The sequence below is a fragment of the Haemaphysalis longicornis genome, unplaced genomic scaffold (genome assembly GCF_048455015.1).
Source record: "Haemaphysalis longicornis isolate Haplotype H1 unplaced genomic scaffold, Haemaphysalis longicornis Haplotype H1 scaffold_25, whole genome shotgun sequence".
Taxonomy (NCBI): Eukaryota; Metazoa; Arthropoda; class Arachnida; order Ixodida; family Ixodidae; genus Haemaphysalis; species Haemaphysalis longicornis.
The window spans coordinates 5256953-5276425 of NW_027526314.1; the positions used below are offsets into that span (position 1 = coordinate 5256953).

Genomic DNA, 19473 nt, shown 5'->3' on the forward strand with positions numbered 1-19473 from the left:
GAGAGTCGCGCATGCACGCACATGCGCACCGGGGCAGCTGTTAACGCAGCGTTAACGCAGCGAAGCGCGCGCCAACCAAGCACGCCAGCTGTCGTTATGCTAATGCGCCGGAGTGAGAGTGTTGCACACAGCTGTGGGAGAAGCGAACGAAGGAGGTCTACGGACGGACGCCGCCGCCGCCGACGACGACGACGCAGGAGGGACATGCCTCAGAGCAAGAGATGCGCCCCATCTAATAATAATGAGCGCTCACTGATATGACGAAGGCATGCGTTCCCTTCTTGCAATACCTCTGCAGAGTCTCGCTTTCAAGAAAACTCGTAACCGGATGCCCCATGCACGGAGTGGCCCCGTCCATGCATGTTCAAATCTGTTTCTCCACCACCTCGCAGTCATCGGCAAAGCATTCACTCAATACCTGCTCTTCGTTAGGCCTCTCGTTATACACTCAACAAAGAGTACAACGATAAAAGTGAAGGCCGCGGATAACGCCACGACGCTAAACCCAACTTTTGTAGAAACGTTGGCTAAACCCGACTTTCCAGCGGAACCATAATGGGTTGCAGCACACGCGCAATGTTTTAAGATAGCGATAGTTATAGACAGATGTTAAAGATGTTAAAGAATGAGCGCAGGTATTCGCCCTCTCCTCTGCCTGCGTTTATTCACATACCTCGCAGGAGGTGTTTTGACGACCGAGATGCGTTACAAACAGTTTTGTTTTCTACTTCTACCATTTGGAGCACAATTAAACTAACAATAACATGCGACGATACAAAATACGCTCATACTTATCAATTTTATGCAACCAACTTAAGTTATAAGTATGTAGAAATCACCAAATTTTAGCCTACCGCTGATGCTTAATGACCGCCTAGTATGAGTGACCAGCAAAATTAGTTTCGAGTCTTTTCACACCCTAACACTAGTGTGCAGATCGCTCGATGAAATTTGGCGTAATTTAGTTAATATTGATTGAATTACGCCAGACAAGAAATCCAAAATCAGAAAATTTGTATTTCGCGCGTTCGGTTTTCTGACTGCCTTGATGGTAGTTCGCGTCGCAGCTGACAGATGGCGACACCAGTCCGCACTCGGTCTTGCAAGAGGTAGCGTCAAATATCCCCCTCGCGAGGGGCACGATCAAAAGCTGAGCATTTCCGGGGGCGCACGACGTTAAGTAGTTTGCGTTACGTTAATGTTGTTGCACTTGTGGCAACTGCTGACGAGAGAGCGCTCGTCAGCAGTAATTTGAATGAGTCAACGATATAAGGCGCGTCTGTAGCGTCCGAGTATGTGTCAGCTTTGTGGCGCAGTGGGTAGAGTACCATGTACATTGCGTTCCGCCCTCAGGGTCGAGGGATCGAAACTGGGCGCCGGATGGTATTTTCGTTCATGTAGTGTAGGGAGAGGGGTGCGGACAACGACGGTGCGGACTACGACGGGACAACGCGGGTGACATCGTGAGTTACTGAAATGCTCTGCATTTAAAAATAACAATACATTACCCTTTAAGAATCTTTGTAAGACGTCAACAGCAAGACATTAACACCGTTTTTTTTTTTTCAAATGGGAGTGAAATCCTAGATGTACCATCGTAGTCATCACGAACCGGATTAAGGGTGCTTGAAGGGCGACAGTCCCTGAAATGCTACATAGGGGCATATGGAATCGGTGAGCATTTGGATGTTACATTAAAGGCAAACACTCGCGTCTCGCTAGACCGTAACCGCATGCCGTACACACGTGCTGCTAGTTTTTCTTCTTTTGGATTATGTACCGCACCCCACAGTGCAGGTCAGATGCCGTCCGTGCCGCTAATTGGGTGACGTGAATCCAATTCCGGAATCGCGTCTGCCTGCAGGCCCTTATTGCATGCTGGTCGTCCGTGGAGGCGGCGCTAGGCTTGGGATTGTGAAGGATCGTGAGTCGAGATGCATCCGGAGGCAACAGGACACAGACCAGCTGCGCGACGCGCGAATTGTCAGCGACCGAGAGGCTAAGCGAGCCTATCGGGCGGCAAAAGAGACGCTCTAAGCTCGTGCTGAAAGGGTAACCAAGGACTGCGAGGCGAAACGGAAGCGTCGGGAAACGGAGACGCCTGAACATGGCGCTCAAAGGCGTAGAAAATACCCTGAAGCCAAGCGAGCCCGCCGTGCGACAGAAGAGATGCCAGAAGAGCACGCCGATAGTGTAGCAAAGGGCCGCGAGGCGAAGCAAGCCTACCGAGCTGCTTAAAGGGACACTGAAGGCAAAACCGAAGTTGGTATCAATAGATAGATTGGCATCCGCAGAAACCAAATATACCAGTCTGCGGGTCCGCACCTTAAAAATAAACGCGTAAATAATAAAAAAGGGGGCTATCAGCCGCCCAGCAAAGATCACTTAAAGGGCGACTGAGCGGATGTTCTAAGAGTCACGTGACGAACAACTGAACGAGAAGAGCGCACACAAGCTCTCAAAGAAACACGTCAAACCCTTCTGCGCACGCTGAATTTCATAAGTGACAAAGAATTATAAATGCAAAGGTATAATTCAAGCCCTGCCGACATTCGCAAGCTGCCAAGCCGCGGCGCTGGTGGCAGTTGCGATGGTTATTACAGGTTCGGCGAAGTCACATGTCTGTTATCTCCTTGCTTACATCATGGTTCCGCTCTTCTGTGGAGAGTTGATTGATTGATTGATTGATTGATTGATTGATTGATTGATTGATTGATTGATTGATTGATTGATTGATTGATTGATTGATTGATTGATTGATTGATTGATTGATTGATTGATTTAACACGCGGACACAGCGCAGGCGATGAAGCGCGCCGTAGTGGAGGGCACCGGATTAATTTTTTACCACCTGCGGATCTTTAACGTGCACCGAAATCTCGTACGCACGGGCGTTTTTGCTTTTCGCCTACTTCAGAAAAGCGGCCGTTGCAGCCCGGAATCCAGCTACAGTCCTCGTGATTAGCAGCGTTCTTTGGAAAGTAATTTGCGCCTGATAGAACCGGTTGTGTGCTGCTTCCTCACGTAGCGCTGTCTGCGCCAACGAAGTTTACACACAGGCCGGCCGCCGAAGCTGTGTGTGTCGTGGTTGCGTTCGCTTCGCGATAAAGAATTCGCCGGGGTGCTCGTGAGAATAGACTGTGCTCACTACTTTGGAATTTGCACTAGTTAAGATTGAACCCCGCAAGAGGTATGTACAGTGTGCGGGACTTTTCTAAAAACCTTCTCAACTCGCGTCGAAGTGAAGTGACTTGTTTGCCCTCGTAAATCGCAAGTGAGTCCTACGCATATATATACGACGAACAGGAGGTAAGCGATCACCTTCTTCGGCCTTGAAGCGCTTGCCATGACGATGTGTTTGTTCGAAACTATTTCTTGATTGTCTTGAAGTTGAATAAAATATGCGCGTAAAACCGGGTGTTTTGATTCAGAGTGTTGCCGCGATGCATCGACTACGGTGCCTACTTAGGTAAAACGATACTATTTGTATACAAATTTTCATTCCCTAGTGGCTCAAATGCGTTTGTTGTGGTTTGGACGCTAGTAAAATCTATAAGCCCACTTCTGACAGATAGGCTAATTGGCAACTCGCTTAGCAAAACACATGGACGAATAAGCGCTACAACATCGCGACGGAAAAAAGCAGCGTTGCACACTGTTTCAAGTTAAAATAACATGTGGTGACATGTTTTGAAGCCGAGTGTATCGGAGCGATTATGACCTGACTATCCATAACGCGAATGCTAATCAAAAGAGCGCCCCTGCCATCATTCTCGCTGGGGTTGCGCTGTCCGCTAGGCGTTTTGTATGGGATGTACAAGGCCGCGCGGCATATTCACATCGTTTAACCACCATCTCACGTCCCGTACGCCACCAAGATTGACGCGCACAGAGCGGCAGGTGACGGAAATGTGAGGCTGCCAAGTTGTTTTGTCGTACGCGCCGAGTGCGCGACCAGTGGATCCTGTGGCCGCGATGGTTAGCTCGGTAGGCTTTAGTTTTCCTTCTTGACCACAGCGCTGTCTCACTCGCTTCCGGCAACAGTTGACGTCACGCGAAGCATGATCAAATGGCGCGAGGAAAGCAATGCGTTTCTAAATTGCTAATTTCTCAGCAATAAAGCATCTTTCGCCGCCGAATAAACGCTGAGAGGTTTCCGGGGCAGCTTAACATTTGTCTGATCCGAATTTGCTATTTGCCAACAGTCAGAGACGCCAGAAGCCGATGCCATGAGAGTCGCCAAGAATTGTGTGTAATAAAGAATAAACGTTTATTTAAATCAACACGGGAGATTGTACTGAAGCTTGAAGCAGGCGTCCTCAGTACAAGATGCCAATCGAGCCCACTGTGCGGCCGAGGAGACCCCAGCAGCACATCGCGCAAGACCCGCCGAAAGCCTCGAGGTGAAGCGAGCCTACCGGGCGACCCAATAAGAGACGCAAGATGCGCATGCCGGCGAAATTTCGAAATTCCATAAGACAAAGCGAGCCCTAGGGAAGGCCGCGCGCACCACCAGCAAACCTGTTTCCTAGCATACTACCGAAAACGGGGGATTCACATACACTAACTGCACTGCGCTCCAGATGGACCACCACTTCTCAAATTATCCTCTCGGTGCAGGGTGCGGCGTTTGCGTTCTCCTCTGGTTTCGGAGCGACTTGTCAGCCGTTCGCGACTCCTTCAAGCCGCTGCAAAACAACGTCTTTCCTGGACAAGACGTGGACTCCTTTCTGCTGTGCTTTACGTGCCTACTAACCTCAACAGCAATCGAGTGCTCCATCTGTCCCGTAGCCATGGCTTCTGCTCACTGGACATGCCAAGTCACCTCGAGCCGTTGAACAAAATTAACAAGCGCATGGTGTCGCCATAGTGCCGTTCATGCACGAGTAAGGCGTCTTCAGTAAAAGGGGGGCGTAGAGGGGGGCGTGAGCAGATTCGAGTCGTGGGCCAAATGGCAACCGTGCTCGTGAGCGTGCCGGATGTGGTTTACACCCTACCACGCACGGTTTTCGGTGACCACGCCATAAACGTTCACCTCAAGCGGCGTCTGGCAAGCAAGACCGTGTACAGGTGCCCCAAAATGTAAACGGAGCAGGTCTTCGTGATATTAGAATAATTTCTATTTCAGGCGGCTGCCAGAAGACATACAATGTGTGACACCCGATTTTATTTTGGAATGACTTTTTGAAACGTCACTTTGAGGTTGGTGGCTCGGCACATGGCGGAGAAATCCCCTCAAATGCTCCAAACCGTGCTCCGTTTAATTTTGGGGGCACCTGTACATGCACAGTACGGCGACCCGCTCCAAAATCCGTGAGTGGCTGCGGGTGCTGTTCAAGAGTCCCCTCTACCACTACTACGGTGTAACAGCAGAACAGTATAACAGTAGCTCCTAGAACAGTGCATGACTGAGGTTGAGAACAAGCGGGATGAGAGTGAGCTAGTTGGCCCGGATTGCATGAACATGGAAGATTCTCTAGATGCGTCGGTGGCCGTGACCGCAAAGAAACGTTGGCAACGGATGAGCAGCACTACCTCAATATCGCGCCGGGAGAGGGAATTCACCCGGCCAGCCTCATGTTGGACGACCACTCTGAACAATTCGAATTCCCCCAGATTTACATGGGTCAGCCGCGCCGCATCGATCCCGAAGGGGGTGTCACGCCATCCGACCACTCCACTAGTGAAGCGCAGCGCCAGGACCAATGTTGCGTCGTTCCTTCACATGTTCTGTACATGGCTGCCAAGATTATGTCACTGCGATTCTCACAGGGCCTCTCGGATGCCTTCTGCAACGCGGCCAATGCGGCGGACGTCACGCGCCGCATGCTGGACAACAAGAATGTCCTGGATGAGTGCGTACAGCGCGACTTCGCATTCATTCGCAGCATACCCTATTCCATTTACTACTGTGGACGGAGTAAGCGGGATGTGTTCGCCATGATTCGGCAGCTTCTCAAACCGACGTCTTCCTCGCGCTAAGTGCTTCTGAGCTGCACTGGCCTGGGTTGCTTACTTTACAAGAGAGACTTAAGCGGACCAACCACTGCTTCAAAAGTCTTGCGAGCATGCCGCCCACACCAGTTTTCAACAACAGATTCAGAGGTTGCGGTCGTCAGGGTATCCAAATACCATCCTGGTGGCGACTGTGGAATCCCTGCTGCAGAAACTAAAAGGCACGGCGAGGGAAAAAGAAAGGCAAAAGAGCACCGAGAGGCCTGAAGTGATTCCATATATCCACAAGGTGACACATAACCTTAAGAAAGTGGCGAACAGTCATAATGTACCCGTTGTTTTTTCAGCGCCGCGAAAGCTGGCAAAGTTCTGCTCGCTCATCCCTGGGGATGCCAGAAAAGGGGCTGCCTGTGGTAAAAAGCACGCACTGCGTTATGTGGATTGCGCAGTGGCTGCAGTATATGAGTTGCCACTGGACTGCGGCAAGTCCTACATAGGACAAACCGGCCGATGTGTCAATGACCGGGCCCGCGAACATGAGCTGTCCCTCACAAAGGATTCCGGTGCTAATCTTCCGGCGCACTGCGCAGAATGTAAATGCGTGCCTCTGTTTAATCAGTTGAAGATACTGGGCCGCAGCAGGGATACGGTGGCACGTGAACTTTTGGAGGCATACCATATTAAAAAAAGGGGCACAGATTGTTGTCAGCCAGACATCGGTGTATTTGCGGGAGAGTGAGTTCCGCCTTTTGTGCCGTAATCGGTAGCGCGCATGTGGCTTGCCTTTTTTAGGTCTTCTGTGCGCAGGCGCGCCCCTGATGTATTGACATTTATATGTGGGAAGGGTTTTCGAAATAAACTAGTTGGTAGTGAGCGCGCGTCCCGTCTACTGTGTTTCTTTGTCCTCGTCCTTTGCGCTCTTTTTTATTTTTCTTGAAGCCATGAACCAACTCGCCCAACAATCCATTTTATCAACCACTGCTTCATGTAGATGTGGACTCAATGCACCGGCTTTTCCGACCGAACTTGTGAATAATGATCCCGCCGATTGTGCACTTTACTTCGACAAGCTCGCTCGCGTCATCATGAACATCTTACAGAGCCGTAGAGGCTCGCCGTTCGGCCTCTACCGGGTGGTTGACTACTTCAAGAGGATTGCGTTCCAGCACCGGGGGAGCGCACACGCCCACATACTGCTCTGGCTTGAGGATGCACCCACTGTGGAACTCTCCGTAGACATGCCCGAAACTACTGCGGTTGTCGACTTTCCAGTTTCACGCGACACGTCTTTAAGTTGGCGCGAGCGTTGTCAAGAACACCATCACACGCACACCTACTACAAGCGAGACCCAACCAAGGTGCAGCGCCGATGCGGCGCCCCCTTATGACCGATGAACGAGACGCGGGTGCTGATGCCTGCGCTAAAAACTACACCAACCATTCAGAAGTAGTAACACTCAACATCAAGTTCCATGCAATGGACGAAAGTCTCGTCAACCTATAGTACGAGTCCATACAAGATTTGCGGTGTCATAACGACATCTTAAATGAGTCGCACTACTTAAACGTTGTAAAAGCGGGCATTACCTACACTTTTCTGCGAAGGCACCTACGAGAAAGGTGGGTGAATGGATTGAACCCATCGATTGCATCAGTCTTGGACTCTAATACGAATTTTCAGGTTGCGGTCGATACCTACTCACGAGCTGAGTATGTCGTCGACTACGACAATAAGTCTAACAGAGAAATTTCCAATCTGCAGCAGGCACTGGTACAGATTAAGGCGGGCAGCCATGATTTAGACACTAACAACCTGGTTCGTCAGCTCGGCGTAAAGGTGCTCGACGAAGTCGAGATGAGCAGCTAGGAGGCAGCTTGCGCCATCCTTCGTCTTGCAATGTCTGAGGTCCGTAACGTCATTTTCAAACCCACCATGCCACTGGCGGAACGTATACATGTGCGGAAATCTGTCGAAGAGACGGGCCCCGATAACGTGGCCACCGACTCAACCTACGTGTGGAAGCGTCATGCTTACAGAAGTACGAGGATTGGCCACAGAGCCTGCGGCACCTGCACCTTGCCGATATCGGCGCGTGGTACACAGGCTCCCAAAGCAAATACCGCCGACAAACGCTACCACACGAGACACGCTACCGGGCATACCGCCACCAGCACGACGACAACTACGAGAAAATAATGCTTGTGCACGTACTTTTCCAACGGGAGGTCGACTTCTTCGACCGAAGTCGGTACAATAAGCTCTGCGAGGACCACCTGCACTCCATCGTTGAGCATCGAAAGGCTTACTTAAAGGGTGCGTCGGCGGATGATTTGGGCATGTGCCGCGAGATACTCTGTGAATGGTGCTACCAGCCCCAGAACGGTGAGGGAACGTCGGAGCCGGTGGTGGTCGCTGTGCACAATTACACTTACCCGTAAGTTGCTGAGGTGCTTGCCACTAGGCAGTGCGCTATGGTCAAGGTGCGTGAGGACGTCTGTCCCCAGCTGACTACAATGCCATGGCGCTCACGAACGTAGAACAGAGCGAAATTGTGATCGTGTCTTACCACAACCTCATGCTGCTGAATCGCAAGCCGATTCTCGTGTTCATGACTGGGCCTGTGGGCTGTGGCAAGACCTTGACTACACTTGCGCTCATGAGAAACATTCAACCGCATTTACGCTACGCCAGAGAGTAAACACAACGCTTACGTGGACACCGCGACAACGGGAAAAGCCGCGGCTGCCATCCGCGGTGTCACCGTCCACGCAGCGCTCAAGATCAACATGAATGCCGACATCGACCACCACAGCGACCTGACCACGTTTAGACTCCGCATTCGCCAATGTTCGCCTCCTTGTAATCGATAAGGCGAGCACGATGGGCTCGGAGCTACTCGCCAAGGTCGACAGCCGCATGCGCCAGATCAAGCACTGCTTCGGCGAACCCTTCGGTGGCATGGACATGTGGCTCTGTGGGAACCTTCACCATCTGCCGCCTTCACCATCTGCCACCCGAAGCAACCAATCTTTCTATACAACAAGGTGGATGTCAAAAACGGTAGGAAGGCTTCCTGGCCTGTACTTCGCACTTCGGTCGGCGCATACTCGGTATAATCAGTTACCGCCGTGATGTTTGTCAAAGCCAGAAATTTCAATTATGATGTAAAAATACCACCTTTGCGGACAGTGACGCGATGGTGGTGGCGTGAAAGTGGACATGTTTATGCCTAGCTGCAATCATTTGCTAAAGGGGACCCTCCTAATGCCTTCATTCGCCATAAATAAATATTCAAGAGCTGCACTTTGCTCCAAACGGGATACGTTGGTCAAGGAGAAGCTAGCCTTTTTTGCAATTGCCTCATCGTGTGCAGTGTTCAGTTTACAAGTTTTTTTTTTTTGCAAGCAGCACTTTATTGCACAAAGTGGCAATACATGATTTGTTTTCTTAGCCTCAAGTCCCCATGGTCCTTCATATCTCTGAGCTTCCACTGCCACAAAAACTCTACGTGCACCGTCGACAAGCCACGAAACCATTGCTTCAAGCAGACGTCGCCCGCTTCGCCGCCGGTCACGCGGGGAGAAAATTGCCCCATCGTTTTCTGGGAACGTTCACGAACGTCGTGCCCGGCCCAACGAGGCACTGCCATGCAGCCTCCGCCGTTTACGAAAAGCGATAAAAGAAGGGGGATATACGCACATATAGAATGTAGGCTGGCACCGAAAACGTACATTTTCCGCAGGTTTCGAGGTGCATTATTATGTCATCTTGTTTGCATTACGGTTGTCAAATTTCTCTTTCTTGCATTGGCCTTCCTGATATTTTTACATTTTCGTCACGTCTGAATACCCTGCTTATTCTTTTTCATCCGGTGAGTCCGTTATGTTTTGTATTGGAGACGTCGTATGTGGGTGGCGTGGCTACTCCGTCGTGGTTGTTTCTGAGGCGGTAGTCGTATGATTCTTATAAACTGCGTTACAAACTTGTTAATAATGATACTCGCCAAATATGGTGCTGATTTCACATTTCCTTTTTTGTTTTAATAGACCGCATGGTTTAAAGAGAGAACAGATCTAACTTTTGCTTTTCAACGTATTGTCACTTTTTTGGAATTCGCGCTAATGAGGTGCAGATGTGGTGGGCTCATATTGGAGCTACATATAAAATGTCTCGGGGGTTTCAACGAGCACAAGCAACTATGAATAGGAGGCGCACCGCAATGGCGCTATTTTGGCCGTCTGGGTGTCTTTCACGTGCGAAGATGTACGGCCACGAGAATTCGTGTTTTTCACGCTCATTAGAACGACGCCTGCTATGGCCGGAATCGAACCAGCACTTTTGGGCTCCGTAGCCCAGTCCCACTGAGCGAACGCGTGGAGGTAGCCGTGTTTCTTCTACCGGGTTTCATGTGTGTTTAACTGATTGGTATTTGATGTGAGTTTGACGTGATTTATTTTTGGGTGTGACTTAGTCTCAATTATCGCATTTCTGTTCCATCGATATGTTTGAGTATCACGTGATACATTTGTGATCGCGAACATTTTGTTCTGTTCCAAAGTGGACGAGCCCCTACTGGGACCACGAATTAAATGCATGTTTTGTTATTTGCAAGTATCGGTTCTGCACTGCTCTCCGCTGTTCGCTTTACTTCTCTAAATACTTCACTAGACAGTCAAAAATACCCTTATTTCTGGTTGAGTATTGGGTAACATGAAATGCTTCGCCGGAGGCTTATACATCGCCTCGTCTACGGGTATTCTGAATGACATGAAATGCTCTGCTTAATGCCAGCAAAAACTCCACTCACTAGCGGAGCAATAAATTGCACGATGCCCCATAAAGCTCCCCTCCAGCGGAGTAATTAAGTGCGAAAAATACTCCTATACATGCCTGCAAAATCTCATTCCTAAGGGGAGCTTCTAAAATACTCCCTTTTAGGGGAGTAAATAGAACTCTGTATAAGGATTGCGCTAAAGGACAAGCCATCCGCTCCCTATCAGGAATATTTCCTTTTAGAGTGTAGGATGATTTTTTTTCAATCATTGAAGTTTTGTCTCTTTGTCTTTCTCTCGTTTTGTTATGTGGAATCCTGGAGAGTAGGCCACAACGGTGTTATTGCAGGTAAACTGAAATTTGTGAAGCTGACAATGTGGAGGCCCGACTAGTTCTATGGACTCTGGAAACGAACGCGCAAGTATAGGCGACGAGTTTCTTGTCCCCTAGCTATTTTGAATCCGATATTCAGATTCAATTCAAAGTCGGGGCTTGGTCGTATTCCGTCTCTGATGGGATGCCGCTGGGAGCGCTGGTTGAAAGAGTGCCCCTAATGTTTTAAAACTAAGCTTCATTTGCATCCCTAACTTTCCGTGTATTTTTCGCGCGCGCGAGCGAAAACGCATTGGGGCATAGTCAACATTATCGGAAATGTTCATGACGGAACAGCTATGATTCTTGCTTTCTCAAAACCTTCCGAACCAAAGTTGAATTAGAATCGCCCGCTAAGGCGATTCTATAATTACTCCGACTTTCGTTTATCTTTCTTGTGCATGCGTTTTATTGCTGCAATAATAATTCGTTAATTGCTGCAATAACATTTTGCCGCAATAATTCCATATCGCTTGAACCCTTGTCAACAAGTTATCGGTAACAGGCCCATGCGGCAATAGGGAGATTGTACACACCACAGGAAAACCGCAAAACCCAAAACAATTCTATACCCCACAGCGTCCTTGGATTGACGAAAAATTATAAACAAAGAAAATTTCCCATATGAAACACATTTATTTCAAAAATGAATAGCGTATCGAGAAAAAGAAACCCATCGCTGATATTTCCTCTCCGCGGCAGTTCTTCAGCGCGATCTGTAAAGGAGAGGGACACGAGATGAGAAAGAGGCCATTTTACTTCTCCATTGAAGAAAGCTTAAACACAAACGTGAGGAAATGCACAACATGACATTTTAGGCCGAGCAATTTGCACGAAAATTGGCTCTGAGGCTCAAGCTGGCCCTCCTGCCGTGACATAACCCGCATAGGGCAATAAGCGTTCTCTCGAACCTGCGCCCTCGGGCATGTGAATCTCCGCTAACGTCAGATCAGCGCACTACCACGGCCTTGGCACTACCATCAGGAGCCTCGGTGATAATCCGGGCATGGTTGTGATACTTACAGTAAAAGCAATGTGACGCTCATCTTTAAGAGGAATAAATACGACCAAAAAGTGGCCGGGGTTACTCTCTGACGGAGACATGTATGCTCGCCTTGATAAAGACCTGAAGTAGTCAAAACAGTGGAGGGATTTTTAGAAGTGAACTGCTGGCGTATTCGGGTAATTACAGCCTCGGAGAAGTAACAATACTGCACGCTCTTTTGCCCCACCGACATCGTTCCGGCACTTTACGGCGCTCCCAAAATTGACAAGCGTACGTTCGACCCGTTGGGCGTTTCACCCGGATCCCTCTGCCCACGTGTTCTGGCTCCTTGCACCATCTGATGTCTCCACCGGGCACTCAGAGTCACCCTCACCTCCAGAATTACAGCCACTTCATTGAAAACAACCCAAATGCCTCTGTCTGGTCGACGATAAAATCACGGCGTCCTTCAAATCGGCGTCACCCTTTACTTGAGTGGGAGTTGATTTGGTAATTCAAGTATGCCTGGATGCACTGGTTTCTGGCCCTACTCTCCCGGAAAGAACTCCCATCGACGTACCAGGCCTTGGGAGGCTCTGCCTGCGCCCCAGAAATACACTCGGCAAAATTATTGTCTATAACGCCTTAGCGGCGTGCTAGGGCTGTACGGGCGACATCTGCTGATAGCGCCTGGTTTGAAACAGGCAGCATGTCAGCCTGCGCGTCCCAATAAACCTGATTGCCTTCTCTTCTCGTTTCGCCCTGCGATCCAGGCTTCATCATGTAATTTTGCTGCGAGTAAAACGGTGCTAAAGGCTCCCCTGCAAACACCCAGTCATGTTTCTTGGCGGTGGCTTTGCTTGGTGCCCGCCAATAACAAAAACAAGGCTCTGAGAGGTCATATAACATTGCCGGAATGTCCCTGGGGAGTCTCCACAGGTACACATTCTCTTAATATCTCGATTTCAAGGTTGGGGTAAAATGCTTATTCCATGAAACTTGTAGCTTGTATTTGTGGCCCCTTTAGGCGGCCACAAGTTGTGAGTATCATCTTAAATTTGTAAGGCCCAAAATAATCGGTCCGCGAAAAACACATGACGTTCACTGGCTTGGAAAAGCTAAGCATGGTGTAAAGTAAGGCTGCAACAATGCAAGAAAAAATGGAAGACGATAGGCCGCGATATACCCGCAAAAGAGGCAAGTGCAAGTAAAGGAGTAGTTATTGCAATTCTGAAATGGGCACTGCAAATCATACTTGGCATGGTGCGGGTGTAGCTGTAGTATAAATATTGCGGAAAACCATTCCGGAGCCACAAATCGCAGCATCAGTTCGCATTATCGCAACAGCCACAGTAACGGGGAGATTGCTCACACAGGCCCGTCTGCGATTTGAAGTTCTTGATGTGCACTATGCTCCGCAGCACTACTGTTTGGCGCGGATGTTGAACAGGGGTGGCTGGGACATGTTGCCCAATTTCAGCACCGCGGTCTCGGCGACGGAGCGCTCCTCCACCGAGTCCGGGAGGGAGGATGCGGGCGGAAAGTCAATGCCCTGACGAGACGCCAACTGGCCATCCGCACCTGCAGGAGTCTCCGCATTAGAAGAGAACGGGAACCCCGTACATAGGCTGACAATAAAAAAAGGGTCCCAAATGTGACAACGAGGCGCGCATGTATTATGACTATAGCCACAGCCTTATTCTGCCCACGTAAGAATTTCCTCTAATGAGTGCATTAACGCTAAAATACTTGTGTGCTCTCTTGATGATGCCACGTGTGTCAACTAAAGAGCGGTGAGAGATGCTGCTGTTCGCTCCAGTGGTTTGCGTGCATAGTTTGCGGGAGATCACACAAATAGAGCTTAGCTTAATAGCGAAACCGCCAGAGCAGCAGATTTTTTTTTTTAATGCCAAGCGTAACTAGCCTAATTTTTCGATTTTGCCGAGGCTATTAGTTGTCCGCTATCAGCCGTGGTCATCAAGCGTCCGCGGAAATACGACACCCCTGCGAAGCGGAAGCTTCAACTTAGGAAGGCACATGCGAAGGCTCGCGTTAAACTAAAATATGCGCAGCACCAGCAGAAATGTGGAATGGCGGACAACAATAGTACGGCCGAGATGAAACAAAAGAAACCCGATTTAAGAATGCGCCGCGCCAGCGCAGGGAAGTTTGTTAACCAGTTAACAAACTTCCGGCTAGTTATACGATGCTCGGCAGACGGTCAAGAGCCGTTGCGGCAAGTGCGATCACGCCAAAGCAGATCCCCCATCGTAAACAATGGCGGCATCAACGCCGTTTTGCCTAAATAATAAGGAGGACAGACTATTAGCGCTAGTGTCGCGAAAATCGAGGAATGTCTAGATTACGAGCAGAAACGAACAAAAATTCTCCCATTTAAATTAAAATTCAGTATAATGCGCTTAATTACGCAAAATTTTAACTTACGTCTCGAATTTTCCGCTGCTCTACCATGCACCGCTGCAAGGTGTATCGGGGAAATCAGGGATGCCACCAGACGATCAGGATAAAAGAAACCACACAAACATATTTAAGTATGTCATCCCAGAGAACTCTCACGCAAGGATCCTCGTCATGGCCCTATTGAGAAGCGGCCGAGCCATTCTCACAACCGTCAAGAAAACAAAATCTTTAACGAATTGGACCACATTGGAAAATGTCTTACCAGGGGAACGGCAGGAATGAGATAAGAAATGATAAGATTGACCCTGCAACTCATTGTGATCCGGACATCGTACAGCCTGCCCTACCACACACTTTAGCACAGCAAAGAAGACGAAATGTTAACGCTACCCCTAGGGAAGCACATAAGGTAGCCCTAAACATCGTAGTTTTCCAGGTCGAAGAAAATGTCCTCAAATTGGATCTTTACAACAGCTTTGAAAACACCAGGAACACTACTGCCCCAGCGCAAGAAGGCGGCTAAGAAAAAAAGCCGAGGCAGGCTATCGTATGCAAGTTAAGCATCGCCTCGGAAAAGATACTGACTACTATTATGGAGAGGTCACTGATCCAGCGACTCCTCATAAAAAATCTTCCCAACCAGAACCATGGCTCCAAACCTACACAAGGACAGCTGGGAAGCTAGGATTCAATTCCTTCGATCAAAGTACCAAAACTTTGCATAGTATACACTGACGCTGGAATGTATAAAAGTACTGAGGCAACAATTTCCGAACTGGACTATTCGGCAACCTTTGTGATCGCGCGCCCGTTCCCCCCCGCACACACACACACACACACACCCACACACACTGGAAGGGTGGAAGCGGAAATTGGAGCCATCCTCTTGGCAATCAAACTAACGAAGAAGGGTAGGTATATTTATAGAATCTGAATACAGAATTTCAAATATGATTACAGACCGAACACCCAAACGCTTCGGGAAGATGCTCCATACCCAATGAAAGAAGTTCAAATCACATGGACCCAGGGACGCCAGGGTCTGGAAGGAATCGAGGTTCCTTTCCGAGAAGCACGCTAACTTACCCTGCTCCGTGCGACCTCGGCTTCCACACTGTCCTCCCCCCAGAATACGTAAAAGGTCTGCTGTTTCCATGCGAACACGATCCTTTGCATGCCACAACGGGCGCTCAAGGCCCAAGAATGGCAAACTCGGCGCAGGATAGGAACCACTCTATATATTCGCAAATGTAGATGGGCGAAGCCGTTTGGTAGGAAAGATCTGACGTTCATTGAAAACTATTCTGAATGAAAAAATTTGCGCCAATCCAACCTGTCAATGTGGTTGGAAAGCAAAGCTGTAAACGGCACCCACAATGATTACCCATGCGATGTCCCTTAAATTCATTCACGTCACTCAACAAATAGTGAAACAAGCGACAAGTGAAATTCACTAAACCACACCCTTTATATAACTTAAAACGATATTATGCCTAAGGTTAAATCAATGATGAAGCGTGAACGCTGGTTGGATGAGTTCTATTGGTGTAGAACATGCGTGGAAACTTTATTATAAAATTAAAGGAAGCCCAAACACGCTGTTAGACGATCTAACTTCTCCATCTCTGCCGCCGCGGACGGAGGCGACGAGATCGGCGGCCAAGACGACGGAGGAGGACAAGAAGAAGAAGGAGGTGGAGAAGGAAGAACTTGTATTCAGATTTCGAAACGGCCCAGAGTGCCGCGTAGTGGAGTGGTTCTTTCTTCACTGGAGCCCATATGCAGTCCGCGCCGCCTGTGCTCTGTCCACCAACTGAAGACTGGTAGGCAGAGAGGGGCTGGACAGCAGTATCTTCCATTTCTCTTGTTCAGTAGTTGACGGAAAGAGAGGGGGGTTCTCAGGGCTAATGTCGCACACACCGATTATGTGGCGGAGTGATCATACTTCTGAGCAATATTTACATATAGCGTCGTTGCGATTCGGGTGCATTAAGTGAAGACGCGTCGGGTGCGGGAACGAGCCGTATTGTATGTGCCCTAAGGTAGTTTCTTTTTCTCTTGAAAGGTCAGGGTGATGCAAAGGTAGGCTCGGTCTCTGAAGGCGATAATGCTGGGTCATGTCCCTGAACGAGACAAGCGGGTGAATGTTCTCGTGCAGCTCAATAGCATCGCTGGTAAAAGCGCAGGCTTGTTGGTGGGCGTATTCGCTGCCCTTCATGGTAGCGTGAGCGGGAGTCCAGATGAACTGAATGGAAGCGTTTGGGAAGTGGGTTTTTAGCATACGCAATGCACGTCGGACACCCAACCCGACTGGTAATTCCGGTGGGCTTTTTGGCAATCGGTTACTACCTTCCGAACCCCTGGTTGACTGAGAGCCAAGGCGATGGCTGCCTCTTCTGCTGCCATCATGTCTTGGCTCTTGAGTAACGCATGCACAAAAGAGGTTGCTTCTGGAGGTAGCCACGATTATGGCGTACAACTGCCCTCGATGTTGGGAGGCGTAAGTGGAGATAAGTGCATGATCTCCACAAAGGGTGGTCTTGAGTGCTTGAGGCCGTGCTTGTAGGCGACCCTCCTCCTGTGAGGGGTTCATATATCAAAGCAAAGGGAGAATCTTTTCTTCTTCCCGCCAAAATATCCGGAGTACATCAAGCGGAGTGACATTCTGTGCTGCCCAGCCAATCTGGTGAAGGATGCGGCGACTCACCGCTGTTCTGCTCATTCGGAGCTTCTGGTTAGAAAGATGGCCCTCTATCAGCTCTTCCACAGTGTTGTGGATCGCCGTGCTAAGCAGCCTCTCCGTCGACGCGCTCAGGGGAAGACCAATGGCCTGCTCAATGGCCTTTCTAATCATGTAAAGCATCTTTATACCCTCCTTGCCGAGAAGAAGACAGGGGGTTGACGTAAGTGGTTCTTGAGGGGACAAATGCTTGAAATAATCGATAGGTGTCGGATTCCTTGAGGCCTCGCTTCTTGGTGGCAACTCGCCTGATCGTCTGTATGATTTGATGTTGCTGTGTTTGAGGCGCTGCATCGACACGTCAATCTTGGTGTTGGCCTGGTGATGTAGGCCCAGCATCTTGATGCTGGGGCTTGGAGGGATGGCCTGGCAATCAAGGAGTGTTTCAATGTTTTCCTAGATGTGTCGTTTGGCGTGAGGGCGGACGACAAGCAGCTGTGATTTATTACATGAACACGGGAGGCCACAGGCTTTAGCACATTGGCTTACTAGAAGTGAGATGTCATGCGTTGGTGTGAGCTTCCTTATTTTTGTAACTCCTAGCACACGCGCAAGGCGCTCACAGGGTTACTAGACGTGCCGTGGACGGAGCGCACAGCGGCGCGTGAGGTCGCATGACGCCATCACGAGGCATTTTGCGAGAATGCAGGGGGTAAACCTGTGGATGTGCTTGGAGAGTCCACCACCTGTCTTCCCCGCCTCCTCGTGGGCTCGTAGCTAAGTCGGTAAGACAACGGGCTCACGGGTTGTTGCGCTATTAGTTGCAGGTTCGATTCCTGGCGGTGCCAGTGAATTCTTTTATTTGTTCGCGGGAGTTTTCTATTGACACCAACGGTCGCGAAAGATCCCTTGGGGGGTAGCAGTATAACGCTTTGCTTTAAAATCGCGCCAATCCACCCCGTTAATGTGGTTAGAAAGCAAAGCGGTAAACGGCACCCACAACAGTTATCTATGCGACGTCACTAAAATTCACTCACGTCGCACTACAAGCTGTGAAATGAGAGAGAAGTGGAATGCAGTTAACCACACCTTTATTACTCTGAAGAGATATTCTCAGGAAAATTCAATCAATGTACGATGCATGAACGGTGTTCCGTGGAGTTGTATTGGTGTATCGCATGAATGGAAACTCTTTTTTTAATAAAATTAAAGGAAGCTCAAACCCGGTGTTAGACGATCTCACTTCTCCGTCCCTGTTGGCGGCAAAGACGAAGGAGAAGGAAAAGGAGAAGATGGAGGAGGAAATACTTCTAATGAGATTTCTGAATGACCAAGAGTTCCTTCTTCAGTGGAGCCCATGGTCGCGCCGCTTGTGCTCTGTCCACCAGCTGAAGTTCTGTAGGCAGAAAGGGGCTGGACAGCAGTATCTCCTATTGCTCTTGTTGGGTAGTCGACGGAAAAAGAGGAGGGTGATCAGGGGTAAAGTCACACACCCACATTATGTGGCGAAGTATTCTTTCTGCTGACCAAAATTTACAGTCAGCATCGTAGCGATTCGGGTGCATTAAGTGAAGACGCGTCGGGTGGGGGAAGCAGACGGATTGTATGAGCCGTAGGGCAGTTTGTTGTTCTCTGGAAAGGTTAGGGTAATGCCAAGTTAGGGTCTGTCTCTGAAGGCGATAATGCTGGGTTATGTCCCTAAACCAGACAAACGGGGTTCTGTCCTCGTGCACCTCTATAGCAGGGGGGTAAAAGCGCAGGCTTGTTGGCGGGCGTATTCATTTCCCTCCATGGAAGCCTGAGCGGGTGTCCAGATGAGATGAATGGAACCGTTTGAAAAGTGGATTTTAGCACACGCAGTGCAGGTCGGGACACCGAACCCGACAAGTAATCCTGGTAGGCTTGTTGGGAATCGGTGGCTACCTTCCTATCCCCGGTTCAGTGAGAGCGAAGACGGTGGCTGCCTCTTCTGCTGCCGTGATGTCTTGAGTGTTGAGTGAGGCACACTCAAGGAGGTTGCTTCTGGACGTAGCCACGATGATGGCGTACTGCTTCCCTCGACCAAAGGGAGCATCTTTAGTTCTTGTCGCCAAGCGCCCGGGAGTACATCAAGCGGAGTGACATTGTGTGCTGCCCAGCCAATATGGTGCAGGATGCGGGGACCCGCCGCAGTTCTGCTCATTCGGAGCTTCTGGTTACAAAGATGGCCCTCTATCAGCTCTTCCACCGTGTTGTGGAGCCCCGTGCTAAGCAGCCTCTCTAGGGACGCACTCATGGAAAGATCAA

General features: G+C 49.5%; 1 protein-coding gene across 1 annotated transcript in view; it reads right to left on the minus strand.

Annotated features, from left to right (window-relative positions):
• Positions 1 to 13469: 13469 nt before the first annotated feature.
• LOC144172652 (E3 SUMO-protein ligase RanBP2-like) overlaps positions 13470 to 19473 on the minus strand; it is a 104569-nt gene continuing 98565 nt past the window's right edge. The window contains exon 4 of the mRNA XM_077701291.1: positions 13470 to 13667. Within this exon, the coding sequence (XP_077557417.1) occupies positions 13510 to 13667 (158 nt within the window). The 3' untranslated portion in view covers positions 13470 to 13509. The remainder of the gene's footprint in view (positions 13668 to 19473) is intronic.